Below are 27,720 nucleotides of genomic sequence, written 5' to 3'. Positions count from 1 at the left end.
GACACTTGGCTCCCAGCATTTGATAACACCATCACCAAAGCAACTAGGACACTGACTCCTCTTCAAATGTGAGAAACACAGTAGAACAAGCCATACTCCCTATGTAAAGCAAGATCCAAATACTGGGTTTAAACACATTCCCTTGAAATTACTTCATGAGAGCTTCCAATGTATCTCTTCACTTAACAGATTATCTAGCCCATAGGTAATATGCTGAATTGGCTTGTATCAGAACACTCAGTACCTCAGATGTGCTATTAAACTTTATCTGCAGTGTTAAACTAAAGATGGAGATGGGGAGGGTGGGAGGAAGAGGATATGTAAGAGAGCTGGAAATAAGTGATTTCACATAAATTAGAACCTCCTCAGTTCTAGACTTCTTGACTGTTATTGTGGGTTAGTGACCTGAAATCCTAGTTATTCTAGAAAATGCCTGAAATTCTTGATCAGAGGAAGGAAGAAGAGTGGCAAAATTTTACTGCTCCTTGAGTGCAGAAAATAAAAAATGTAACTAAACTAAAATTTCTTTCCCACTTTAAAAGCAAGCAGCAAGACAGCCAGGTACAGCTTAGTCCTAAAGACTAGCATTTACAAAAAACCAAAACAAAGGAAATCTATACACATCTATTAAAATGTCTACTGAATGCCTACCCCCATTGGATGTATAAACTAGGATTATCAATTGAAAATATCAACCCTATTACTGTGAAGTAGAGCTTAAGAAAGTCTTAAAAAGGTATTTGAATTATTATTTATACTTGATAAATGCCAAAGAACAATGATATTTTTTTCTTTAAAAAAATGGAGGAGGGGTGCTAGTGGTTTTTAAACTGTGAGCCAGAGCTGCGTATGGCATACACTTATAATTCCAGCACTGTGGGAGGCCAGGCAGGAAGACTGCAAATTCAAGCCCATTCTGGGCCACTTAGTAGCTTAGCAGACCCTGTCTTGAAATCAAAATAATAGTACAATAAAGGGCTAGGGATGTTGCTCAGTGTAAATGCCCTGGGTTCAATCCTCAGTATGGCACCAAAAGCAAACAAACAAACAAATGTGAGCTAGAAAATTGTTGTATTTTGAAAAGTGAGTTTAAAAACCCCATAATTACTTACCTGCCCAACCCTCCCTGGATGTTTCAAAGCCAGGCCTCCACTGGAAACAGCAGCAGCAACATTCCCTTCATGGTCCACAACCACAGCACCCACCGTGTCCAAAGTGCCTGAGTCATTTTCCTGAAGAACAAAAAGGGTATGAGTACTTGGTAGGCCTGGAGGGGAACAATGTGATACTCCTACATGGCACTTTTCAGTGAAATCATAATGCTATAACATCTGAACTAATTCTGAAGTGCAACACTGAACAATCTCCTAAAATTATTTATTATCAAGTTGCCATTTAAATCCCATGAAGTCAAAAAGTATTTTCCCCTGAAAATTCCTGAACACAAGGTATTTCATTGTCTTTCCCTAATAATATTTTCATGGTTTCTCTAACAAGATAAATGTGCCCTTTTAATGCAAAAAAGTAATAACTGACTATAAGTTATAGAACACAGCAGTACCTCCTTAATCTTGAGAATTAAGTTTGTGCTTGAAAATCGCCAGAGGGTGAGATTTATGGCAGGAATGAATCAATAAATGCTGTCACTGGTGCTTTTTAAATGTAATATACATAAACTTCAAAAAGTAATATATTTAGGACAATAAGTAAAGAGAAGAACATTTTTGTTCATGCAGTACACCACACTGTCACTCTCTCTTAAAATTCTCTGCTTGTGTGAAACTTCATGGCATGCTCCCTCTCTGCTATGCCAGAAAGCTCTATGTCACTGAGAGGCATCTTTGTGGCTCTGTGTCTTGTCCCAGGCTCCATATGTTGACAGCATTTCACATTTAGTGACTATGAGCAGCTGTCTTCTCTTCTACCACAAGGTTTCTGGTCCTGTGTGCCAGACAAACTACTGGATAAAAATCAGAATTAAGAGAGTCAGAAAAAAAAAAAAGGTTCATGGTGGGGGTGTCTTTCTCATATTAAGCAGGAAGGTTAGTGTAAGTCTTTAGGTTAATACACTCACAATACTGTTCTCAGGCTAGGACAGTGGTTTTCAAACCATTCCACAGAACTCCAAAACGTGCCTATACTCCCACCCACACCAGGTATGACTGAGCCAGGTACACCTTCAAGTTCAACAAGAGTAGCTTCCCCTCCTGTGTGCTTTACTGCACATACTATCGAGCAAAACTTCATTTATACTAAGGGATTCCTGCCTAAGAAGTAAAGTGATACATTAAGATAGTCGCTGGAAATGTCAATAAGCTCCTAAAGCAATCTCAGAAGTTGAGTGATACTGAAAGGAGTTTTTAAATATCAGAAACACAATGTAAAAAAAAGATTTTTCCTCAAAACAAATTACAATTCAGAGGTAGAGTATACCACAACAAATTTTACATTAAGTCTGATGGGAGAAGATACTTACAAGTTGACACTTACATTTCTTGCTCTAAATTCTAACATCCTTTAAATGTACTGAAACATTGTGATAGTACTTACTTTGATACGAAAAGTTTAAATGGCTGAAATGAATACTATATTCCCCTCTTTTAATAACCCCTAGAGGAAATCTAGCCAGTGGATCTGCAGAGTTCCAGAATATCACAGTTCTACTCATGGCAAGAACCTAACTTTCAAAGACAATTCCAAGTCTGACCATAAACATCCCGAGGAAAGGTCTGACTTACTCTCTATCACTTTATGAATAGTAGACATTCGGGACACACTAATGCTTTAATTAGGACATCTGTATCATGGAGTTACAAAGCAAGCCTGTAAATGATTATATAAGCCATGCCACTCTGATATCAGAGCCAGGATACCACCACGTTTCCTCAAGAGTAGATTTCATGCAGTGTCAGAGGCTGTCACATTCTTAAGCAAAGTCTGTCTTCTTTGATAGGTAAGATTAAAAAACAAAAGGCAACCAGGTGTGGTGGAACCTGTAATCCCAGCACTTGGAAGACTGAGGCAAGAGCCAGCCTGGGCTACATGGTAAGCTCAAGGCCAGCCTGAACTACATAACAAGACACTGTCTCAAAAAAGAAAAAAAAAACAAAAAAACAGAAATGCATTAGGGAGGAAAAAAATTTTATTACAGAAAAGATGGATAATCCTAAAGAGAAATGTACTTTTAAGGTGAAGACTTGTTTTATTATTCTAATAAATAAATTCTAAATTTTTACATCCTTGCAACCTCAGGTTTGTTCTTTGTCTAGATGCCAAGTCTTATGTCCTCAAACTGTAATGTGCATGCAGAGGACCTAGAGAAATTGTTTAGGGCCAGGGATTTAGCTCAGGTCCTGAGTTTGATCCCCAGTACCAAAAAAAGAAAAAAAGAAAAGAAAAGAAATTGTTTAATTGCAGATTCTAATGGAGCAATCCTGGGCCTGGTAAAGACTGCACATCTAGCACCCTTCCAGATAACACCAATGCTGGTCCATAGATGCTGCTCTGAGAAACCAGGTCTGACAGCATCCTACCCATTATCAACCAATTGCCTGATCCATTCATTCCAAGGCAAATTATATTATATATATTAAATATGCGGAAGGACAGAAAAGATTTTAGTTCTGTCTTGTTCATCTATCAGCTGACAGCATTGTCAGACTACCAGAGACATAATACAAAGTATTTTAAATACTGATCATACACTGGTGGTTTTGTTTCTTTGTTTTTAGAAACAGACAATACTCATACAAATGAACAGATTTAACTTTCCTCAACAATAAAGTAAAGACAGAGTAATTGTTTTTAACGATAATTTTTGGAAAATTATAAAGTTTTTTTTCTTTCTTTTTTTTTTTTTGGTACCAGGAATCGAACTCAGGATCTTGTGCTTGCAAGGTAGGCGGCAGAACCACTGAGCTAAATCCCCAGCCCCTAAAGCTTTTTTTCTAAATTGCTTTATTCTGGTCTCATTGCCTTTACATGTATTTTATTTTCATGACATATTTTATTATCATTGCTAATGAGTATTAATTGTATAAATTAATAGGTTTCACTGTGATGTTTCCATAAATGAAGATATAGTGCTTTGACCGTATCCATCCTCCCTTCTACCTTTTCTTACCCGCCCCAGCCACCTTCTTGTTCCCTTACAGTAGTCCTTCTACTTTCAGGTCATCTTTCTTGGAAATATTATATTTTTATGGAAGGATACCATTACTTTTTGCCCTTCCACTTTGTTATAAAATGCTGGAAAGTCTTACATACTTTTATTCCCTAGCTTAGGAACATTGTAAAGTGACTGTCTTCATCTGAGCCCCCAGATAAGAACAATTGTTTCTGGTGAATAATCAAATTATATCTTTCTTATTTCACCCTGTAACTTTGAAGGAAGGTTATTCACTTATTTTTAATCAACAAATAAAAATTACATACATATACATAGAGCGTACAACATTTTTTAAATATAGATTATAGAATGGTGAAGTCAAGCTAATTAACACACATATTACCTCACATATTGACTCAGTGAGAATGCTTAAAATACCCCCTCCCCTCACTCCCATCCCATTACAAAGCAATTCCAGGGCCTCATGCATAATAGGCAAGTGCTCTACCACTAAGCTGAACCCTCAGCCACTAAATTCTACTCATGTATTCCTCATAAAGTCTTTTTATAAACTGCAACTGCTGATCCTACCCAAGATTTCTACAAGATAGAATTTTATAGTGGGGATATATAACATGTATACAACACACATATTTTTTCTGTAAAGTAATTTTCCTGGAATTTCAGTGTATTGTAAACTATGAGAACTTTCATGCCTAATCTATTTTATTTCTATTCTAGAAAGACACAACTAATGTCAGCAAAACAAGACTATAAATTTGTGGATTTACTGTAACTTAGTTTTTAAAAATGAAAAATCATGCAAAAAATAGAAGATTCTGCTCCAAATTAAGCTACATATTCCTAAGGGTCTGTAACACCTGCAAAAATCAGAATTACTTCATAATACTCAAGAATTATTTCACAGACTTCATATACTGCAAAGCAAATTTAAAGTTGATGAAGGATTATTTAAGCATTTTTATGAAGTGCAGATAAACTGAGTGAAAGACAAATACTGGTATTTTTGCCATAATAATTTCACAGAGCGCATCTGTATGGAAATAAAAATCTTAGGTTAAAAACACACACAATGACCATTACTGTATAAAGCTAATTTTACACTCTTACATTCCATAAATACTTAAAAATGCATGCACCACACAGATACACATGCATCTATTGTCGTTAACTGAAACATGCTACTCATTTTACTTTTTGATAAAATAGTGACTAAAAAGCAACTGTAAAAACTGTAATTCTATTCAGAATTAACACAAGTATAAAAAAGTTGGCATACAGAGTGCAAGTGTTATAGAAAACATTAAAATAAAACTTTCTTGAAGTAATTAGAAAATTAGTAGGCACTTTTATTTTCCTCTGATCCAAGCTGGAAATGGCTATTACAAAGGTATTATTAAAATTAAATGAAGTGACACACATAAACTACTTTAAAAGTAATAAATCTCCTAAAAAAATTTAAGATACTTCCCACCAGAAAATAACACCTGTAACCTGTTCTCTAAATCTGAAATAATACCTAAAGACACCATTTATTACTAATTTGTCTCATTAATATGGTCTTTCCTCAGAAGTACTCAAATATCAAATAGCTAAAATATAAGAATAAATCTTAAATATACAAGTGCATCTTGAAATTGGTGTATCATGGGTTTTTCTAATATGATATTAAGGATGCACATGTGTGTGTGTGTGCATCTTGCTAAGGATCCAACCCAGGGCCTTCCAAATGCTAGGCAAGCACTCTGCCACTGAGCTATAACCCTGCACACTTTGCTTAAATATACCAAACCCCCTAATATACCTTTGTTAGGTTTGAGAGCAGTATTATAACTAGCATAAGTTTCCAATTGAGAAAAGCAGATGACTTGTGCACTTCCAGACAGGGCTAACAACAATGCTACATAAAGCTTTAACATCTTTGAGTATCTGAAAATGGCAAGATGGCTTTAACCACAAGAGATGGAGACAGGGCCAGAGATGGAGACAGGGCCACTGTGGGGTAGAGCTATCAAGTATATTTAAACAAAGTCTAATTTAGCTAGACTTGTCTGCTTTCATGCATGTGGATTGGCTCAATCCAGGGAAAAACTGGACATAGGAATATACAATAACCTTTCCTTTCCTCTAGAAAATCATTTGCTGCTGACCAAAACTAAAAACAATGATTCTTGGAACCTACAGTCAAGATGTCTATTCAGTAACATTTTGTTTTCTTTAATAGGTATGTATTAAATGTCTGCAGCACTATACAAATTAGTGTCAGACATATTTATAACAAGATAAAAATTTTTATTAAAAAAAATCCTTATTTATTTCCCAAATTACTAACAAAAGTTAGAAACTCTCAGCTCAAAATAAACATCAAGTACATGATCCATGGTTTTAAAGGAATTTCATATTATTTCTGAATAATGGTTTTTCTGTTTGTTTCCTTTGTATTTATTTACTTATTTAAAGAGTCTCACTATGTAGTTTAGGCTGGCCTTTAATTCATGGCAATCCTCCTGTCTCAGCCTCCCAAAACCTGGGATTAGAAGTGTGAGCCATCACACCCAGCTGAATTATGGTTTTAATCACAAATTCAAGCCATAACAAAGTTCCAGAGGTTTACCTAAAAGTTCCAAACTTCCAAGGATAGCAAAAGACAATGTTTTCCAACTGACAGAATTTCTAACGAGTGTTCTGGGGTTTGCAACATTACAAGTAGAAAAGGCAATAGTTTTAAATACTGTTTTTTCCTCTTCAAAATCAAACAGTTTGAGACCCAGGGATTTAGCTCAGTGGTTCCGCCGCCTGCCTCACAAGCACGAGGTCCCGAGTTCAATCCCCAGTACCAAAACAAAAAAAAAAAATCAAACAGTTTGATAGCCTCAGTATCCAGTTAGCTTGCTTAAGTAATGATAGAGACCAGATGAACATATTCATAATGCAGATTACCCAAGTAAACAGTAAAAACCACCACAAAAGCAGTTTCATACAGCTTTAAATCATTTTTATTCTCATTCATATGCTGTTTAATACATATTATTAAACTTACATTTATGTATAATGACACACTGGCTAAAGACTGTAAGCCTAGGTTACTAGAGTTAAAACAAAAATGAAAGAATTTAAAAATGATGATTATACTAACAAGCTCCTTAGGATAAAATTTAGTAAATCATTAAATTGTATTCATCCTGTCAAACTTATAGAATACATCTTAAGGACTTTAAAAATCAATTTACGGGCCAGGGATTTAGCTCAGTGGTTCTGCCACTTGCCTCACAAGCACTAGGACCCGAGTTTGATCCCCAGTACCAAAAAAAAACAGAAAAAATCAATTTAAACATACAATGGCAAATATATCCAAGGCTTCTTGTTTGTCTAGAATAAATGTTATTTACAGCTTTCTAATTTTAATTTCTATATTAAATATTAACCTAACTATGACCTAGCAACTAAATTCATAAGTATTTGCCTAAGAGAGGTCAAAATACGTTAAAAAAAAAAAAAAGAGAGAGAGCCAAGGAAATTCACAGCACCTTTATTTACAATAGCCAAAACCTGGAAACAACTCAAGTGTCTATCAACAGAGGGCTCAGTAAACAAATTATACTATCAGCAATAGTGGAAGACTGCTCAGCCAATGAAAAGGAACGAATGATATGTATAAAGACGTGGATAATACTTCAGACACATGCTGAGTAAAAGAAGCTGGGCACAAAATAGTATATGATGCCTGTTTTCATTTATACAAAGCTTTGGAACAGATAAAACTATGGTGAAAAACAATTAGGGAAGTGCTGTCTTTGGGCAGAGAGGAATCCAACTTGCAGGGACATGAGGAAAGTTTCCAGAATAATGGAAATATTCTACATCTGATAAGGGTGTGGGTTACATAATTACATACACATGTAAAAATTCACTGAATTGCACACTTAAGATGTGTACATTTACTGTATTAAAATTTTTTCTTTTAAAACAAAAGAAAAAATCAGTAGACAATATGTTAACTTAATGAACACAACCAAGAATTTAAAACATCAGATTAAATCTTCTAACTTTTTTCTATGGGTATAAGACATATTTTATACACATTTTATTATAATTATAAGCAGAAAGGGAAAGCTGATGGAAAATATAAAAGAGATGGGAAGATATAAAGAAAATCTAAACTAACTAGGGAGAACAGGTCTAATGAAGGAAAGAAAATGTTTAAAGAGAAAATAGCTCAAACTTTCCAAAAGTGAAGGAAAACAAAAATCTACATCTCCAGGAAGCTAGAAAGAAAAGAGAAAAAAAGCCAGGAAAAAAAGATCACCTTTAATAAAATGACAGCCAAATTCTCAAAAGCTCAATTTTCCAAAAGATAGTGGTTAGTATGGTATCTTCTCCAAAAAAGTAAGTATAAATCTAGAAAGGGGTAACCAGCAAAATTATCCTATTAGAAACAAAAGTAAAGACATTTAAAAATATGTCAATATAATGGTTTTACCACCAAGAAGGCAGCATTTAAGAAGTCTGGAAGGCCATCCTATTTAACACTGCAACCTATCTTCACCTCCTTTTAGAAGCTTCCTACACCCATTCATGAACATATCTCATCTCCCTTTCATTGCTCTACTTTATTTTTTCCCACAATATCTCATCACCATCTAAATATTGTTTCTCTTCTTTAAAGTGTATATTATTTTCTCATATTATTTAAACTGCCTATTTTACCCACAAGATTGTAAGCTTTATGAGGACAGGAACCTTTGTATATTTTATTCACTAACGTATGTCAAGAACCCCAAAAAGCACTTGATACCCCTTAGGTACCAAATAAATACTTGCTGAATGGATGAATGAATAAATAAATGGATGATATATTTCAAAACAAAGGAAAATAATACAAGAAGGACAATCAGACATGCAACAAAAATGAGTAAGCAACTAAAATGGCAAATCTCAGTATAAATCAAAATCAATGTTATGTTTAAAAACAACAAAGTCTTATTACAGTGTTGTTAATATCTGGCTGTTGCTTTTATTCTTGTTTGGGGGAGAGGTGTGTGTGTGTGATGGTGGAGACTGAACCCAGGTCCTCTTGCCCACCAGGCCAGTATTCTACCACTGAGCCAGATCCCCACCCTTGGCTATTTTTATAAGAGAAATACCTAAAGCATAACATAAAAAATTCAAAAATAAAAGGATGAGGAAGAAATAGGCATGATAAGCTAATAGGCAGGTATTAATCCAAACAAGGAAGATATATAAATAGTAAGCTTTAAGGACAAAAATGTATTAATACAGAAAGAGGGTCTCCTACATGTTAAATGCTGAAAGTTTAAATTCACAGAGGAGGTAGAGTAATTCTAAATTTGTACGTACTTTAAAAAAAAAAAACTGCCTCAGATTTACATAAAGCAAAAAATAGAGCAAAGGGAAAAAATCAACAAACAATATTCCAAAATGAGATATTTCAACACATTTCTCTCAATTTTGAACCAAACAAGCAAGCTAAAATTTCAGTAAGAAGCTGATATAAATAGCACCTTAAAAAGCTTGATCTGTTAGGCCTTCCTAGAAATCTGTATTTAATACTTAGAGGGGAAACTTTGCACACATGTGAATATTTGTAACTGATCATACATTACACTATAAATCACAACAAATTTCAAGAAACAATGTCAAACAGAATATGTTTTTTGACTACAATAAACTTAGAAATCAATAAAAGGTAATAAACTTGGAAATTAAAAATAAAACTAAAAATTTACAAATTAAATCTAAATGAAAACAAAAAAATTAATAAATACAATATTTGAAAATTTGAAAAACAAAATTTTCAGAAAAGAATAAAAGCAGTGCTTAGAGAAAAATTATACCCCAAATGTTGATACTGGAAAAGAATAATTAATAAATAAACTATCCAACTTTTTTAATGAAGTTAAAAAGATAAGATAAATATAATCTCTAGAGAAATTGAAAATGAAGATAAAAATTCGAGGAAGGAGAAATAAAGATACCAAAAAATGAAAAGTTGATTCTGTGAAAAATCTACTTGTTGAATGAATTCAATCTGACAGGCCATAATTTTCTCTGCCTATCACTGAAATCTCAGCACAGGCTTCTCCCTTCTGTCCACTCCTCCAACACTGACCTGGGCTTTCTGCACAGACACTGGTATCTCTACCTCACCTGCACTCAGTCTACGCAGCACAAATGTCACTTTCTGCACCCATTCTCATCCCCCGCCACACACACACACACCCAGTCTTCAAGTTCCACAGCCTCAAATAACTCCACAAAAGGTTTCCTGAGCTGTTTCTCAAACTAACAGGAGAATTTTCTACCTTTAAACCCCCAAAACAAGTGGTTCTTCCTACTCTGAGACTACACATTAGCTTGTTGTAGGGTCTTTTGTGGTTTAACTTACAAATCCAGGTACCTGTAAGGAATAAATAACAAGGTTATCATGATATTAGTATTTTTAATGAAATCTCATCAATAAGTCAAACTTCATATTCTAAAATACCACCTTGCCAAGCATGGTGGCACATGCCTGAAATTGCAGCACTTGTAAAGCTGAGGCAGAAAAATCACATGTTCAAGGCCAGCATGGACTACAAAGTGAGTTCAAGGACAGCCTGAACAATACAGTGAGACCTTGCAGCAAAACACAACAAAATTTAAAAATTGCTCAATTTGTATGCATGAGCCAAATTCAGCCTGTTAGAGGACACATCTGATTATTTCATATTTAGATCTTTCCTCAAGGTAACGTTTTTGTACATTACTCCTAAACAAATTCTATTCTCAAAGCACATCCTTAAACAACTCCTGGGAAATTGTTGGCTGGTCTCCATAATCACCAAACTGAAATCCAGATTCATTTCTCACAATATGAGGGTGAGTCTTACATCAGGAAATTTTGCATGCCCTTTGGTCTACTACTGAAAACAAACTTCTAAGGCTCTTACCAAATATTAAGCCTCTCACTTTATCTATAAAGAAATTATATATCTTGATACTGGTCACATACTCCTACATTCAGCATTTTATACTGTAACACTTCTTTATTGCCCTCTCATCCTCTTAGGTCATCTGGAACCAGATCATACTCTTCTCATTTTTGACTAATTCAGATTTCTTTAACTCCAAATTTTCTTGATTTCCTAAAAGTTGTAATGAATAATACTCATACTGTACTCTAGCTTTAACTTTGCTTTTTTCCACTAGAGAGCTGGTCATCCTTCCCTATAATCAGTCATCAGCATCTGAGAAAGAGATTCAAGAGAGAAGTGGGGACCCAAGGTTATTTGGCAATTTTATTTCATATAAGATTGTGTATCACAGTACTTCAATGACAGAGATAGCACAGCAAAGCTACCAACATACTGACTAATAGGATACGAATTCATTGCCTAGGAAGATCAGAAAACACATAAACAAGCTAAGACCTTGCTAATTAAATAGACAGCAACAAACTCTCTTTATAAGAGCAGGCAACCTTTTTCAATTTAGCTGTCCAATTTAGCTCTTTCCAGGAACACCTGGCTATAGTCTGGACCTCTGGTCTTTCTTTCATTTTAGGGCATACATTTACCTTCTCTGGATAAAATTACACTTTTTCTTTTAAATGCCAGAGCTCCACTGGCCTTTGAACTGAGTCTTAAAGCAGTGGGGAATAACAGATAAAGGACTAGAAGGTAACACGGACAATCTGGATTTTATTCCTGCCAATGAAACACCATGACAATTAGGATGGGTCACTTAACCTGGTTTTAAATTGGACCCTCTCCAGATTAAAGAACAGTATTTTATACTGACTTACTAAGGTTTTAAGTTACTTTATTTGACATGAGATTTTTTAAGTACAAAATACCCACGTGGCTATTTAGGTACAAGTAAACACACAAAATTAGAAATTGTTATTCAAAATCATAACTATTTAACAAGTATATTAAAAAGCAAAAAGGAAAAAGAAAAATGTCCACATATTCTTTCTTTTTGTTCATCAATAGATTAAAATCTTTTTAGAAAACAGAGATAAATGTGGGAGCTAAAGAACTAAGTTTATTCTAGTATATAAAATACAGTCTAATTATGATAACATTATAGCCTAGAAAATCTAACGTCATACAGATAATCTCAGTGATGTTCTTGGAGATTCCCAACACACAAAAGCCTGTGTTTAATGAAAACAGCTATCAGGATGGGCTCTATTCATACATATTTCAAAATGTTCCCCTCATTTGGTCCTAAGTATAGTTAGTACAAGTGAAAGTAACAAGGCATTCACCAGGGAAGTTATGCTATGGACTTCATTTCTCTATGGCCTATTATACTTTGCTAAATTCTGTGGACAGCTTAACTTTACCAACTGAAATTCCCCCACTGAATTACAAGTTGTCAAAACAAGAGTTTGGTTTGACTAGCAAAGTATAGTTTCAATGTTCCACATTTTGTATTTGCAAATTCCTTAAAATGGAGCTATGCTGCCAGTCAGCCCTACTCTTCTACCTGCTTCCTTTCCTACAAAAGTCCTGTAGTACAACCAAGCTCATTCATTTGTAGGCCTCTGGACCTATGACTTTCATCTTCTCTTTCCAACTTAAATTCTTCCATAAAGTCTGCCGAGAGAAACTTAGCACAGCTTAGAATGATTTCTCCATCCAGTTAATTCTTGTATCTCTCATTGATGATTTTACTATTTTAGAATATAACCAAATGGTGTGATTGCCTTTTATTGTTTAATTTCTGGAGACAAATACATAAAAGGCAGGGCCTAAGTGCCACATGCTCTCTGTACTTCTTAAAACCAATTCTAAAAGTCACATAAAGAGTATTTAATAATTTTTTTCTGGTGATAATACCCAAAGTCAAAGGTAAACAAGGTACTGAATAAGAAAAACTAAAGTTTGCATAAGGCCATGACCAGTGATAGAAACACCACTCAAAGTCTAAGTACTTCTCAAGGTGACTGGCCAGTGAATTCCTCCCAGCCTGATTATACAAATTAATGGAGCAATAAAAATGAGGCACTGCCTATCCCTTGGGTTAATACTCCAAAAACAATATCCTCAATCTCTAACACTTCTTCACAGAAAAAATACGATCTGTGTAAAAATTAAAATGTTCTCAACATAGCCCCCCCCACACACACACACAGCACAATCACAAACCTGTGATTTTGTCTATGTTCAGACAATCATAAACTTGTCTGAGCTTGCAAAGCAATTCATATTTCCATTCTGTAAGACTGTTCCCCCTTGGAAAATCACACATCTAAAATAAACATGTGCTAGAAAATAGGAAGAAATTCTTGCTGTGGTGAGGACCTATTCTAGGGAAAAAAAGACATGGTCTAGAAGTACATTTGTAAAACAGGCATTTTTACCTGCTTAACAGGAAAAGCGCTTGGTAAGGTTTTCCTAGATGAGTACGCCCCCTTGTGGACACGGCCTGACCCACCTGTTTCAAAGAGTCAGTCAAAATTGTGGACCGCTTCTAAAATAATTTCCTGACATTTATTTCCCTCATTTCCTTATATATTATCTTAAATCTCCACAATGTTGAGAGAGAAAAAATATTATTTAGTAATATTTCAGATTATCTTTCATATACAAACTTATTGTCAAAAATATAGCTTTTGAACTAGCATATGTTTAAAGGATTTAAACATTACTTTCCTTCAAACTTATCTTCAGAGATTGTAAGACAAATAAAGAAATAATATTGTTTTTCTCTTTCACAGTTAATATTAGAATCATAATTTATAACATTTTAAGTTAGTAATTTTAATTGAGTTAAAACAGCACTATTTCTGGGATTATAATAAGAATTTTTTAATACTTATCCCTCTATGAGCCAACATAAATATGATAAAGTAACTACACACACCAATCTCAAAACAGCAAATGTGTAGATAATTCCATTCAAGAAGCACTTACTGAATATCTATTAAATATACTAAGTAGAAGAAAGGAATCTGTTCAGATCTGGGTAGCATTTGGGCAAACTCCTAAGGTAGAAACTGCATTAGAACTGTAAGAGACGGAGAAGCAGTTGTTGTTTCATTGTAATTTATTCCATGAAGGAAAAGGAACATAAGAATTGAGAACTTGGAATTGAAAGCTTTCTTTAAATTCATGAAAAACTGAATAGACAAATATATTTAAGGAGAGAAAAAAAATTATTCCAGAATAGAAATAATGAAAAAGTAGCTGGAGGCCAGGTTTCAAGAGGGCTCATACACAAAGTTGAGTTAAAAAGCTGAGGGTTTAATTTACAGACAATAATGATTCTCTAAGGAAAGTAACAAGATCAATGCAGGTATTTTTAGGGAAATGTATCTTGGGGAGGGGTACCAAATTGCAAAGGGATAGAGAAAGACTACAGACAGAAAAGCCAGTTGTGAAGATATTGCAACAGTCTAGCCTGCAAGGATAAAAATACAGACTCAATTGTGGTAAACAACCAAAAAGAAACAAGAAAAAAAGTTAACAGCACATGTATTTATTAAACAAGTGTTTCTTGAGCATTTATTATGTGTCAGGGTGAGAACCACAATGAAAATAAATCCAGTCCTCTGGGAAGCTGCACTCTATTGGAGAGAAAGATCAGAAATAATCACACTAATAATGACAGATGATGAGATCATGAAAGCTTAACATGAGAGAGGATGGAGGGGGAAAAAAATACAAACCATGCAACTGGGTCAGAAGCATTAAAGCCTTGTTACGGGTAGAATCCTGGCCAACAGTGTGACTCAGAGTAAAAGGGCAAATGACATGAAGGACAGGTGCCTGCTCCTGTTGGGTTCTGTGGAAAAACCTATATTCTTTTTTTTTTTTTCTGTACCAAGGATCAAACTTGGGACCTTGCGCTTGCAAGGCAGGTGGTGGAACCACTGAGCTAAATCGCCGGCCCGGAACCTATATTCTTAAGAGCAGCTGGAAGTGACTGAAGAGTTCTAGTAGGGGCATGAGAAAGTTAAATTGCTCTTTTAAATGTCTCAGCCAAGGCTAAATGGAAAACTGACTAGAAGGAGCAACAGTAATCAGGGGCAGAATGGTTAGAATGCTATTGCAGTAATCCAGAGAAGTGATGGAGCTTAATTCTAGATGGCTGAATTAGGGTATAACAGTCAAACAAGAGGAAGTATGAAATGAGCTGGTGGAAATGGGCAACTGGACCAGTGTGAGACATAAAAAAAAGCAGTAGAAGAATAAACTCAAACTCATCCATTCCAACAAAGTTTCATTAAATGGTTGATGTGCCAATGTGCTCTACTAGATGGGGACATAAACAAAAGCAAAAGGCCTCCCTCAAGGGAACTGGCTGCCTGGTGAAGACTTAACCTGCGGGCAATAAAAATGACCTGGTGACAAATCCTGGAGTGAGGAGAATGAGCTATGACTCTAAGAAAGAGTTGCAGTCTACCCAGGGGAAAGCTAAATGAGTGAGACTGAACAGAAGTTAACTAAATTCAATCATGCTATTCCCAGTTCTTCTAGAATGTTCTCTTTGTTTAAATAATAATTACTACATAGATAATTAAACCTATTATGACATATGAGGAAGAACAAAGCAATGATTTCAAATGCTGGCCAGAGAGCTGGCACAGGTACAGTACAAAAGTCTCTAAGAATTTATATCTGTAAAACTCTCAAATGAGGAATTGAGTATCTAGCAATCCTGGAACCAATCCCCCACAGATACCAAAGGCAACTGTAACTTATTCAGGATCCAGCCTGTAGTTAACTGCAGAGCTGAAATTCAACCAAGTGTGTTCTACTGTGAACAAAAGTGAAGCTAGGACTACAAGGAGCTCAGTTCCTTGGAAATCCATCCACATAACAGAATGATATTTCCTCCAAGGCTGGTCATTACCATATCCTACTGCCACCTTCCTGGCCTTTCCACACAGTCTTTCTCAGCCTGTCTCCTTCCTTGGTTCTCTCCCTCTCAAGACAATTACTAATAAAAATCCTGAGGAATTCTTCACTACCCCTTCTAAAAGAATCCTCTAAAATGAATTTACTGTCAGTCAGATTTAAGATTCACTAGAATAAAGAATCCCTTAATGCGAGAATCAAGGTATGCTGGACAAACTTCATGCTGCCAATAAAAATGTAGCAAAGAATTATGAACCTGAAAAGTGACATAGTAATTTTATGATTCAACATGCAGATTTTAACACTGAAGAAACAAACACTGAGAGAGGTTCTATGTTTACCCAAAATTCCTGGGCTGGTTAATAGCAGATCTGGGTAAAAGTCTTGGTCTCCTGTATTCCATCTCATACCTGACCGTAGTCCAACCACTTCTCAAGTCATTCTAGTCTTTTGAATTTTAAATAGATCCTGGTAACTATCTCATTTAAAATCTTCTAAATCAATCAAATCATTAAAAATTTAATATTCCTTCAATCTAATTAAGCAGTGGTTTAGGAATTACCTAAAATGTCCTTACTAATTGATATGTGTGTGTGTATGTGTGCACTTATACACACCCACACTTATTTTTTCATGTACTGATTTATTCTGCTGGTCATATTAGCTATACATGCCCATGATGAGTTGACTAAGGCCAATGCATAACAGTATATCATATGAAGACATATTTAAAAGCTCTAACTTAGAATCTGATGTTCTTAATACCAGCTCCCAAAGAGGAAAACTGCAGTCTGCGGTCTCATTGAAATTCCATTCACTAGAAATATTTCCTATTAGAAAAAGTACAATATGGTGATTTCTACATTATATACAAGACCAGCATGGATTATTTCAAAGATAATAAAGGAACGCTCTTTTTATCCTTCCAATGATTCTGTTAAATACTAAAAATTACTCTACAGAGCTCTTAAGTACCGAAAATGAAGAATTTACAAGGCTGACAATATCTGATGTCAACTTATACTAAGTACTATATTCTGGAAAACTACAGGCCATTTTCATTACAAAATAGGAATATCAGTTAAGATTCATTAATATTGACTTCTTCCTCAATTTTACTTTGACTATTAATTTAAGATCCAATATACTTACGGTTTAGCTAACAACAGATTTAGAAAAGCCTTGGAAAGAATCCAACTTACTGGTTACTGAATCTTTACCTAAGAACTCAGAAACTTTTCCTGAAACAGCGACTTACCCACTATCAAGCTGAAAGCTCAGGATTTAAATATTGATGAACTGATAAAAAGTACTGTAAACCATATACATGTAAATAATCACAATCAAGCTACAATGAAAAAATGTCAGGCTCATAACTAAAGTATAAAATATAAAACATCTAGTTGAATTACTGAACCTGCTTATTTACATGTAAAATCTATAGGCTCATCCAGTAATCAAGATAGTCTTAGTTGAGGAAAATATGATTTTTAATGTAACCTGTAACTGAAAGAAATAATTTCAAACAGAACATAATACTTCATAGGAAGAACCTTCAGTTTATGAAAAAAGTGTATTTTGTTATATAAAGAGAAATTAAAGAACTTTCCTACTTTTGTTTACTCACATATACATATGCCACCATATTCATGAGAAACACAAGATGCCAGAACAAGTAAAGTAAATTTCTAGAAAAGACTAATTACTTCTCTCTCTGTGCACATAATGCATAGACATATACACAAGTACAAATGGAACAATCTGAGAAAAATATGTTGTTTTGGGTGCATTTATTTTCTTTGATCTTAACCTACCTCTCACCCAAAAAAAAAACAGAGATTTAGTATGATACAGTTAAGCGTTTACATAATAATTTCAAGATGGTGGATAAAAAGGGAAAAATGTAACCCACAACATACTTCAAAAGAATAGAACATATTTATATGAAGCGCACAAAGCAAGGCCCAACATTTCCTTCTGAAACATGTGGCCAATTTGATGTTCCTATGTGGTGGCTAAAGAACACAAAATTAAAAGTTGTAGCATCTCTTTAGAGTGGTTTTGAATACACAACACAGTATAAGGGTACCAAAAGCACTGCAAACTTTTCTAAGCTTGTTTATTAGAAATTGAAGAAAGATATTCACAAAATGGAAATGATCTGATTAACTTTCATTTCACTATCCTTTGTAAGTACTGCTTTACCTAAAAACCTATGAAATTAATTGAAAACTTAAATTACTTCATAGAAGTGATGGGAGCAGGCAAAGAATAACTATGTACGTTCAACTGTAAAATCTGTTATTAAAGAGATGGAAACTATTTAGGCAACATACTTGTGAAAAAGAAAAGACAAAAAAAGAGGCCTAAACATCAAAAATGTTAAGATCAAACAATCCCCCCAACCTCTTTTAATACTCTAAGAGTCCTTTCCAGTCATACTCAGGCCTAGCTGTTTGAAATTGATATTTATAAAATCTAGATTTTGTTATGCATTGAGTCTGTTTGTTTTCTAAATTTGAGAGTCTTCTCTTTTAGCGAGCAATTCTCAGTCATGTAGCAACTTGGATCTATGGCACAAGCCAAGTAAAAATAAGTAATTATCCCATTACACATACCACAACAACATATTGACAAGCCTTCTAACAACAAGAGTCCATGGCAATTTTGTCAGAGGATAGCTAGATGACAATTTATAGAAATTACGAGACATAGGAACATGATACACCACACCATTAATATGTGATCAGCAAAACTCAAGTTGATCAGTAGTCCTGGTCCCTTTACAGTTCTTTACACAGTCCTTGCTTTGCCTAATGCATATTTTGGGTTACCATGGTTTAGTTAAACAACATCAGTACTTCAACAACATGGTTTAAATTTAATTTACCAAGGTACATTAAGTGTTAAGTGCATTTTGTATACACTTCACTGCTAGGTAGCTCTTCAGTTCACAAACTACTGCAAACATCTCATACACACGAGTCAGTGACCAATCACATTAGAGATTCTTTCAAAGTCTGTCAGGAGATAGCACTGTGTGCAGACAGCAAAGGATAGGGCTACACTGCCTGTCTCCCTGAAATAAAGCTACACAATGTTTTACAAAAACTGATTATCGAAAGATAATCAACAAAGATGAACATGAAGGAAAGAAATGAGAAATCATAATGATAAAGGTACAATTCAAATGAAAGATAAATGGAGTTATAGAAGAAATCATGACCATGGGAATGTCTGACATCACTGCCATTCAAGACTCTAGAATTAAAAAGCCAGAGGAACTTTGTATACATGATTTTGATAAGAAATGGAGTTGTGGCCAGGGATTTAGCTCAGTGGTTCCATCACCTGCCTCGCAAGCCTAAGTCCTGAGTTTGATCCCCAGAACCAAAAAAAAAAAGAAATGCAGTTGTGACAAAATGTATGTACATGTCACAGAAGAAGTACCACTGGCAAAAATTCTACACTGAAGGGAACCCTGGGAGCTATTTTACAACATTGAAAGAGCAAAGATTAAAAATGTCAAAAGTTGATCCAAAATTAGCAACGAGTATGAAAAGTCACTACAACAGAAAAATGCTTGCTTCACATCATAAGTCATATGTCTTGAAGATGGCAAAGCAATGTCCAAACTACTCTTCATAAGTATGGATTTTTTTAAGAAGGAAATAAAATGCTTTTTTAATGTCTAATGCCTTAAATTAGTGTAGTAAATAAATACTTGGTTTTACTTAATATTTTAAAATTTTTCCTATACCTTTACAACCCACAGTAAGAGGTTTTTGTGTTTTCCTTTCTTTTTTTTTTGTTTTTGTTTTTGTTTTTGTTTTGAAACGGGGGTCTTGCTGAATTGCCCAGGCTGGCTTAAATGTTAGAATCTCCTGCCTGAACTTCCTGAGTAGCAGGAATTACAGAGATGTGCCACCATATCTAGTTTAAGTAAAAAGAGTTTTTAACGTTCTGACATAAATATTTAAAGATCACAGAAAAAGTGTAATGTCTTACCATTAAGACCACTTTGCATAGCTTTAGCTTACATGGTCAGTTTTATTATCTAACACTGCCATGCGCCTACCTAGCCCCTTCTCTCCTTCTTCTTCTCCTGTATATCATGAGATAAACTGTTTCATCCACCACTGCTCCTACCATGATCCCACCACAGACCCAGAAGGACAAGCTCAACAGGTTTTTCAGCAAACCTCTGAAACTGTGAGCCAAAATAAACCTTTATTCCTTATGAGTGCATTATTTGGGGTATTTTGTCACAGTCACAGAGAACTAAACTAACATACAACCTTAAACATTTCTTTTTTGCTTAAAACACAGAGACTTATCCATTAGCCAAGCTTTTCCTACAGGTAATGCTTCATATCACCTTTTATGCATAATACACTGAATTGTCCTATGATTTAAAGTCCTATGTTATCTAAAATATAACAAGAAGATAAAGACACTAACAACACACTCTGGATGCTGAATATGTTTAGATTCTTATTATTTCTCAATCTTTTATAGTTTGCTTTCCCATATTTAATGCTACAGCATTTTTTATAAACTTCCTCTGCTTTTCTTGAGCTAGGTTTCATTCTGACCTTTCTAAATTTTCAGGAAGCTCACTTAGTTTCTAAACAGGCACTTGTTTTTTTGAACTCACTACTCACTAGTTTACTTGAGACTCAAAGGACTATGTAATTGTAATAATAAAAAGTAATGAGCATAATGAGAATATTAGTGGCACATAATTTAACTGAAAGGAACAGAGGAGCATGACACACTTTTAAAGGTAGTTATTAGCACTGGGTGCTCAGGATGTTGTTGGCATCAACTAATATGCTTTATAGTGTAACAGGAAACAATAGTTATCCTGAGTCTATTAAATGAAGATGCATTAAGTTCTTACTTTCCCCTTCCCATGCCAGTCATCAGGCTGTATTTCCACAGCCCGCCTCACTTTAGAAAATGGCAATACCCAGTCAATCAAGCTAAAATCTTTAAGTCCTCTCTCCTTCCTTATCAATATCTAAGGCATCATCATTCTGTCTTTATAGAAACCCTCAAAATATGTCCTGGATCTATTTTCTTCTCTCCATCTCCATCTCCATCTCCATCTCCATCACACACAGTCCAAGGTGCCATCACTGCCTAATGAAGATAACTTCCCAACTAATCGTCCAACTTCTGTTACTGTCTCCCACTTTGAAAGATTCTCCATGTAGCAGCACCAGAGAACTGTGTGAAATATAAATGAGAGCATTGCTTCTCTGCTTTAAGCTCTTCTATTCTTGAAGTAAAAATGAAACTCATCTTCATGCCCTACCAGATCCTAAAGGATTTAACCCATACTTACCTCTGTGGCTTCATCTCATACCCATTCTGCTTTAAGTACAGCAGTTCTCTCCTGTTCTTCCAATATGCTAATTCCCCGTGGCCTCTGCACATGTAGCTCATTCTGCCTGTAACATTCTTCCACTGCTTCTTTGTAAACCTCAGCATAATTTTTCACGTTACCTCAAATGTTAACCCTTCTGAAGGGGTCTGTATTAAACGCCTAAGGGAGTCTGTCTTTACATTCTTCCATCCAAGATACTATATCACATCATCTTTTTCCTTGTTTTTCTCCTAACTGACCAAACACAGTAACAATCTCAATTATATGTTTATGTATTTATGTCTATATCCAAATGTGAAGTCTCATTAGAGCATGATCTTCCTCCCTCTCACTCACCATTGTCTTTTTCCTACAGCACAAGATCATTTTTTGAATAAAAAAAAAAAAATGAACCATCCAATAAGACCCAGCTTAAGATATTCTCTATGAAATACAGTGATATTTCTATACATAAAATTCCTAAACTGATGTTCACAAAGAAAAGTACAGTGAGCCAGGTGCAGGGGTGTATGCCTGTAATCCTAGCTATTCAGGAGGCCAAGGCAGAAATATTGCAATTTTGAGGCCAGCTTGGGCAACACAGTGAGATCCTGTCCAAAAAAGAAAAAGAAAAAAGGGCCAGAGATGTAGCTCAATGTCAGAGAGCCTGTCTTGCATATGTAAGGCCTTGGGTTTAATCTTCAGTAAAGAAGAGGAGGAAGAAGAGAATGAGGAAAATGAAGAAGAAGAAAGGAAGGGGAAGGGGAAAAAGGAGAAAGAAAAGAAGGAAAAAAACTGTGTAAATTTCATAGCACCTTTATTCATAATAGTGAAAAAAATGGAAACAAACCAAATCTTCAACAAGAGGATAAACAAATTAAAGTATATTCGTATTAAGTAATATTATTTAAGTAATAGAAAGGAATGAACCAGTGATACAATGTCTCAAAAACATTTTGTGAAAGAAGCTAAACAGAAAAGAGTACATTCTATATGATTCCATTCATAGAAAGTTTAGAGTAATATAAATCATCTATGGTGATAAAAATTAGAACAGTCAAGTGCCTATAGAAGTTAGGGACTGACTGGAAGGAAATACAAAATAACTGGAAATGTTCTATGTCTTGACAGGTCTTTGAGGTACATGGGTGTGCACATTTATAAAACCTGATGAAATCATTCAGTGAATGCAAACTTTATCACAATTTTTTTTAAAAGCTAAAGTCCTAAATTTGTTCACTCAGAGATCATATAAGATACAGAATCCCAAGAAAGAGACCTATACCATATCCACTTTCATCAAGATTTACTTATTAATTTCTTCAATTGTCTCCTAAATTCCTATTATTCTAGAGCAGAAAAATAAAGAAAATTGGACCAAATTGTTTGACTCATGTGACAACATACTGAGAAAGTACCTATTATTATGAGAGATGATTTATTATGCACTTACGTACAGCTAAACCATATGTAACTATGATAGAAAGCATAAGCATGTATACAAGCCATTATGGAAGGACTAATTGATACTTAATATTAGTGAGATGCTATGGTACATCAAATGACCTTGTATTCTGAGACACTCATCATAAACTGGTGTTAATAAACCCGAAAGCACAGACTGACCAAGACTGCTACTTTCAACTTCTTTCTACCCTCAAAAGCACCTATGCAATGGACTCCTGATAATAATATACTAATACATGACATGCAAACAAAGAGTGCATCAGAAAAAAGAACAGAAGCTGGGTGAGGTGATACACACTTATAACCCAGCAGTCTGGGAGGCTAAAGCAAGACGATCACAAGTTGAAGCCCAGCCTGGGCAACTTAGTGAGACCCTGCCTCAAAATAAAAAGTAAAATGGGCTGAGGATATAGTTCAGTATGAAGGCCCTGGGTTCAATTCTCAGTACTAAAAAAAGTACCAAAAAATAAACAAAATAAAAATAATTTCACTTTTTTAACATAACTACTGGGAAACTTAAAAGTACATTTGTGGCATGCATTAGATTTCTACTGGCTAGCACTGCTGGCCAATAATGTATATCATTATGATACATTAATTTTTCTTTTATAATCCTCCTGACCTTTTCACTTGATTGTCTTCTTTTCTTCAGTTGAATAAAATCTGTTTCCACCCTTTCCGCCAGCTCTAGTTTCCTCTTGTTTCTTTTAAATGCAGCTAAACTGAATCCTATAAAAGAAACATTAAAAATAACATTTGAGAATTATCAGGGCAAAAGGGCAAGTGAGATACTATGAACCGCCTTCCCAGGCCAAATTATTTAGAATGTTTAATTAAGGACTTCAAAAAAGAAAAAGATTTTCATTGTACCCTGACATTGCAGGAGACTAAGATAAATATCCTAAGGTCAAAAAATATGAAAATGACCAAACCCAGAGAAACAGGTGAGTTTGGATGGTAAACACTACCTAGAGGCTGATTCGTGTCACCTCCAACCCTGGTTTTATAGATCTCTGTGCACAGGGCACACAAGGGGAAACTTAGAGAAATTAAGAGCATTACAAACACACTTGAGATATGCACAAAGAAAGGAGAGAACTCCAAAAATATAGCCAGTAAAAGGAAAAACAAGAGAAGCCACCATAAAATAAAAAACAAGAATGTTCCATGTCTCAACCTTGGTTCTAGATGTAGGAGAGAAAAAGTCTCCCTGAAAAATTCATAACTAAGGAAGGCATCCAGACATCCTTAGAGGAGAAGCCATATTACCTGTGTGACGTGAGGGGAAAAAGGTGATCTCAGTGTGGCAGTGCTTAAAAAGGCCATCACATACAAATACAAATAATCTCTGAAAAAACACATATAACTTAACTTAGCAGAACCTCAAAGAATTCTCATGTTTCAATTAACATAGTTTAAAAAGTATACTTCATCAAATACATGAAAAATAAGCCAACAAGAATAAGTCAGCCAAATATCCAAAAGTACAAACTAAATTTGCAAATACCTTAGATATTATGATAATCAAATGTTACGGCTTGTATCTAGATGTCTCCCCAAAGCTTTATGTGGTCACAGGTGGAGTTTTTCAGAGGTGGCAGGATCTAGTGTGTGTGGCACTGGGATTGATTTATGCAATGCTACACTTAAGGATCCTAGATTAAGGGTGTGCATGCTACCCGCTCGAAGGGCAAGTAGCCTGGATAAGATACAAGGGAAAGAACAAGGCCTGTCATTTGTGTCTTGTTTGCTTTTGCTTTCTTCTGCCTGCCATGAACTGTTTCTCCTCCACAATGCTCCTCTGCCATCCACTCTGCCTTGGAGCCAGCCAATTATGGACTGAAACCTCTACAAACTATGAGCTGAAATAAACCTTTCTTCCTTTAACTTTGGTTGTAAGGGATTTTGTCCCAGCCATGAGAAAGTAACTAAGACATCAGGTAGAAATGTAAGATATGAGAAATAAAAGGAAGATGCTGGAAAGTATGGCTAAGGAACAAAAGATAATAAAATGACCAGACAGATTTGAAAAGGCAAATAGGCTTCAAACTATGACTATAGAACACTATTCTATGTAATTCATTGTTTTGTTAAAATTATGGAATATTATATTTTATGTAGTATACATTATAAAGTAATATTCTGTAATTACATATAAATATAGAATATTACATTTGGTAATTATTATAGCAAAAGTTTTAAGTTTGATATACAGATTTTAATACCCAATAAGAGAAATTATAAAATAGAGCATAACACTCAAAGAGATTAAGTTTCCTTATAACAGCAGACTAAATTGTTCAGAATAATTGTCCCTCTGTATGTTATTTATAATGGTGGATAAAATAAGAAAAATACTACCTTTAAGGTATTATAAGCCTTATAAAAGGATCCAGCTAAAATCTGGGGAAGGCGAGGCTTAAACCAAGGACTGAAGCACTGTAAGCATTTGCCAACACTGGCACACTTGTGTTTCATTAAATATCAAGAAGTAAAAGTCAAGTTCAAGACACATTAAAGGCAGAGAGTTTTATAGCGGACATTCCACCATAAGCTGTGAACTAGAACCCTTACAGTATTACCCTCAGAATGACTGATCTAGAACTCAGTAAGTCCACCTCTATCTAGCCTAGTAGGAACTATATGCAGGCAAGACTGTCCTAGATCATAGTAGAGTATAAGAGGGGGAGGAAGAGAAAAGGATTGGAAAGAAAAAAGAAGTCTTAGAAAACTTTTGGTCTGCTAGGGGCGCTTGCACAGATTTGCAAGATTACACGTTGCAGAATCTCAGAAGGAGAAGGAAGAATGAATAAATAAATTTCAAGAAAAAAACTACTGAAAACTTGCTAAATTTGATGGAAGTCATCAATATAAATATCCAAAAGGATCAACAAAGGCCAAGTAGAAAAACTCAAGTGACCCATCCCAAGACACCCGTCACAGACAATATCCCCAGTGTCGCAGACACCTCCAGTGCCATTAATACTTATTATGCTGTGCAGCCTGAGGATGGACCTTTCAAGACCTACACCCTTAGTATCACAGCTCCCACTGCTGGTGACACCACCATCAGCACTTTTCCCCCACAGAACCTCAGGATATTACCTCCACAGCCCATAGCTCTGGTTTTGTTTTTTTGTTTGGATGGTTGGGTTTGTTTTTTGTTTTTTGTTGGGGGGGGGGGTTGAGACAAGGTCTCACTATTAGTTTAGGCTGGCCTTGAACTCACAGCAATCCTCCTGCCTCAGCCTCCCAAGTGCTGGAATTACAAGTGTGTGCCACCACACCTGGCCAGCCCATGGCTCTGGATTACAGCTGGTGCCACTGCCATCAAAACTCACCTTCATGGGACCTGAGGTCATTCATCCCTGATGGCCTAGAAACACTTCTGTCCCCACAAACACCTGCACTCTAAACCACTGAGGTACTCACAAACACCAATGACGCTGACTACAACTGAAGAAATCATAGGGAAACTATATTTCTGTGCATATTCAGAACCTAAACCAAAGCACCTGCCCAACTGATACACTATGGCCCATCTTGGAAGGAAGGAAGGGAGGAAGGGAGAGGAGAGGGGAGGGGAGGGGAGGAGAGGGGAGGGGAGGGGAGGGGAGGGAAGGTAAGATAAGATCTGTTGAGATGAAAACTACTCCAGAAAATTGGAAGAGGCAACTGTTATACAAGACAGACATCAATGAAGGGGCACAAGAAGCTTGAAAAAGCAAGGAAGCACAACACCTTACAGTTTCTCTAGAAAGACACAAATGTAAAGGAAATGTATGAAATTAATTAAAAGGAATCTAAAACATGATCCAAATGAACAGTGAGATGTGATACAGACTACAGACAATTCAACTAAATGAGGAAAACAATTCATGATCTGCATGAGAAGTTAAACTATAAAGTAAAAACCATTGAAAACAAACAGAAATTTTGGAGCTAAAGAGTTTAATTAATATTATAACAATACAATTAAAAGCTTCAACAGGGCCAGGGATTTAGCTCAGTGGTTCCGCTGCCCGCCTCACAAGCACAAAGTCCCGAGTTTGATACCTGGCACCCCCCCCAAAAAAAACCCTACAGCATAATGAAGAAAAAACTAAGAAAAAAGCTTACAGTAATAAATTTCCACATTAAATATTTCAAATAAACAAAATAATAATCCATCTCCAGGTGCTAGAAAACCAAGAACAAATCAAACCTGAAATTAATAAAATGAAAGGAATAATAAAGAGAATTAAATGAGACTAAAAAAATAAATCACAAATGATCAATAAAATAAAAATTTAGTTTTGTGAAAAGGTAAATAAAATCAGTAAGCCTTTACCTAGACTAACAAAGAAAAAACAGTCATGGAGGGAAACATGGGGTCTCTCTATATTATTTCTTACAACTTAATTAGAATTTAGAATTATCTCAAAACAAAAAATGAAACCCTTGTGATATTTTCCTAAAGAGACCATATATATGTGCACAAAAAAAAAGGAATAAAAGATATTCTGACTGGCAAAAAAAGAATTTAAAAAACATATGACAGTATCAAATACTTTAATATATGTAATTCAAATCCCAGAAATAGATGATGGTAGGCATGGGGCACAGAACACACAGTATCTGAAGAAACTTTTCCAAGACTGATTACAAACACTAACTATAGATCCAGCATAAACTATTCACTACATTACACCTATGCATATCACAGTTCAACTGCTGAAAACCAAAGATAGTGTGAGTGTATGTGTGTGTGAGTGTGTGTATGTGCACGTGAGGAGGAGGAGGAAGTGTAGTAGTAAAAAGAGGAGGAGGAGGAAGAGAGGGAAGAGGAGAAGTGACTGAACTCAAGGCATATGTACATTTGAGAAAAATAGTTCTTAAAAGCA

General features: G+C 35.2%; 1 protein-coding gene across 16 annotated transcripts in view; it reads right to left on the bottom strand.

Annotated features, from left to right (window-relative positions):
- Nucleotides 1-27,720, bottom strand: part of Tasp1 (taspase 1) — a 408,843-nt gene that overhangs the window by 322,186 nt on the left and 58,937 nt on the right. For all 16 annotated transcript variants that reach the window (XR_015442068.1, XR_002393482.2, XM_087189061.1 and 13 more), the window contains 2 exons: nucleotides 23,460-23,566; nucleotides 1,113-1,232 (listed from right to left, as the gene is read on the bottom strand). Coding sequence is in view for 14 of the 16 variants with exons in the window: in XM_087189061.1 (XP_087045187.1) it covers nucleotides 1,113-1,232; nucleotides 23,460-23,566 (227 nt within the window). In the remaining 2 variants the exon portion in view is untranslated. The remainder of the gene's footprint in view (nucleotides 1-1,112; nucleotides 1,233-23,459; nucleotides 23,567-27,720) is intronic.

This window comes from Heterocephalus glaber, unplaced genomic scaffold (assembly GCF_053883595.1).
Source record: "Heterocephalus glaber isolate CG9 unplaced genomic scaffold, H.glaber_assembly_v1.0 deba00001532, whole genome shotgun sequence".
Classification (NCBI taxonomy): Eukaryota; Metazoa; Chordata; class Mammalia; order Rodentia; family Bathyergidae; genus Heterocephalus; species Heterocephalus glaber.
The sequence above is the reverse complement of the archived record's forward strand: the minus strand, read 5'-3'. Positions and strand labels throughout refer to the sequence as shown.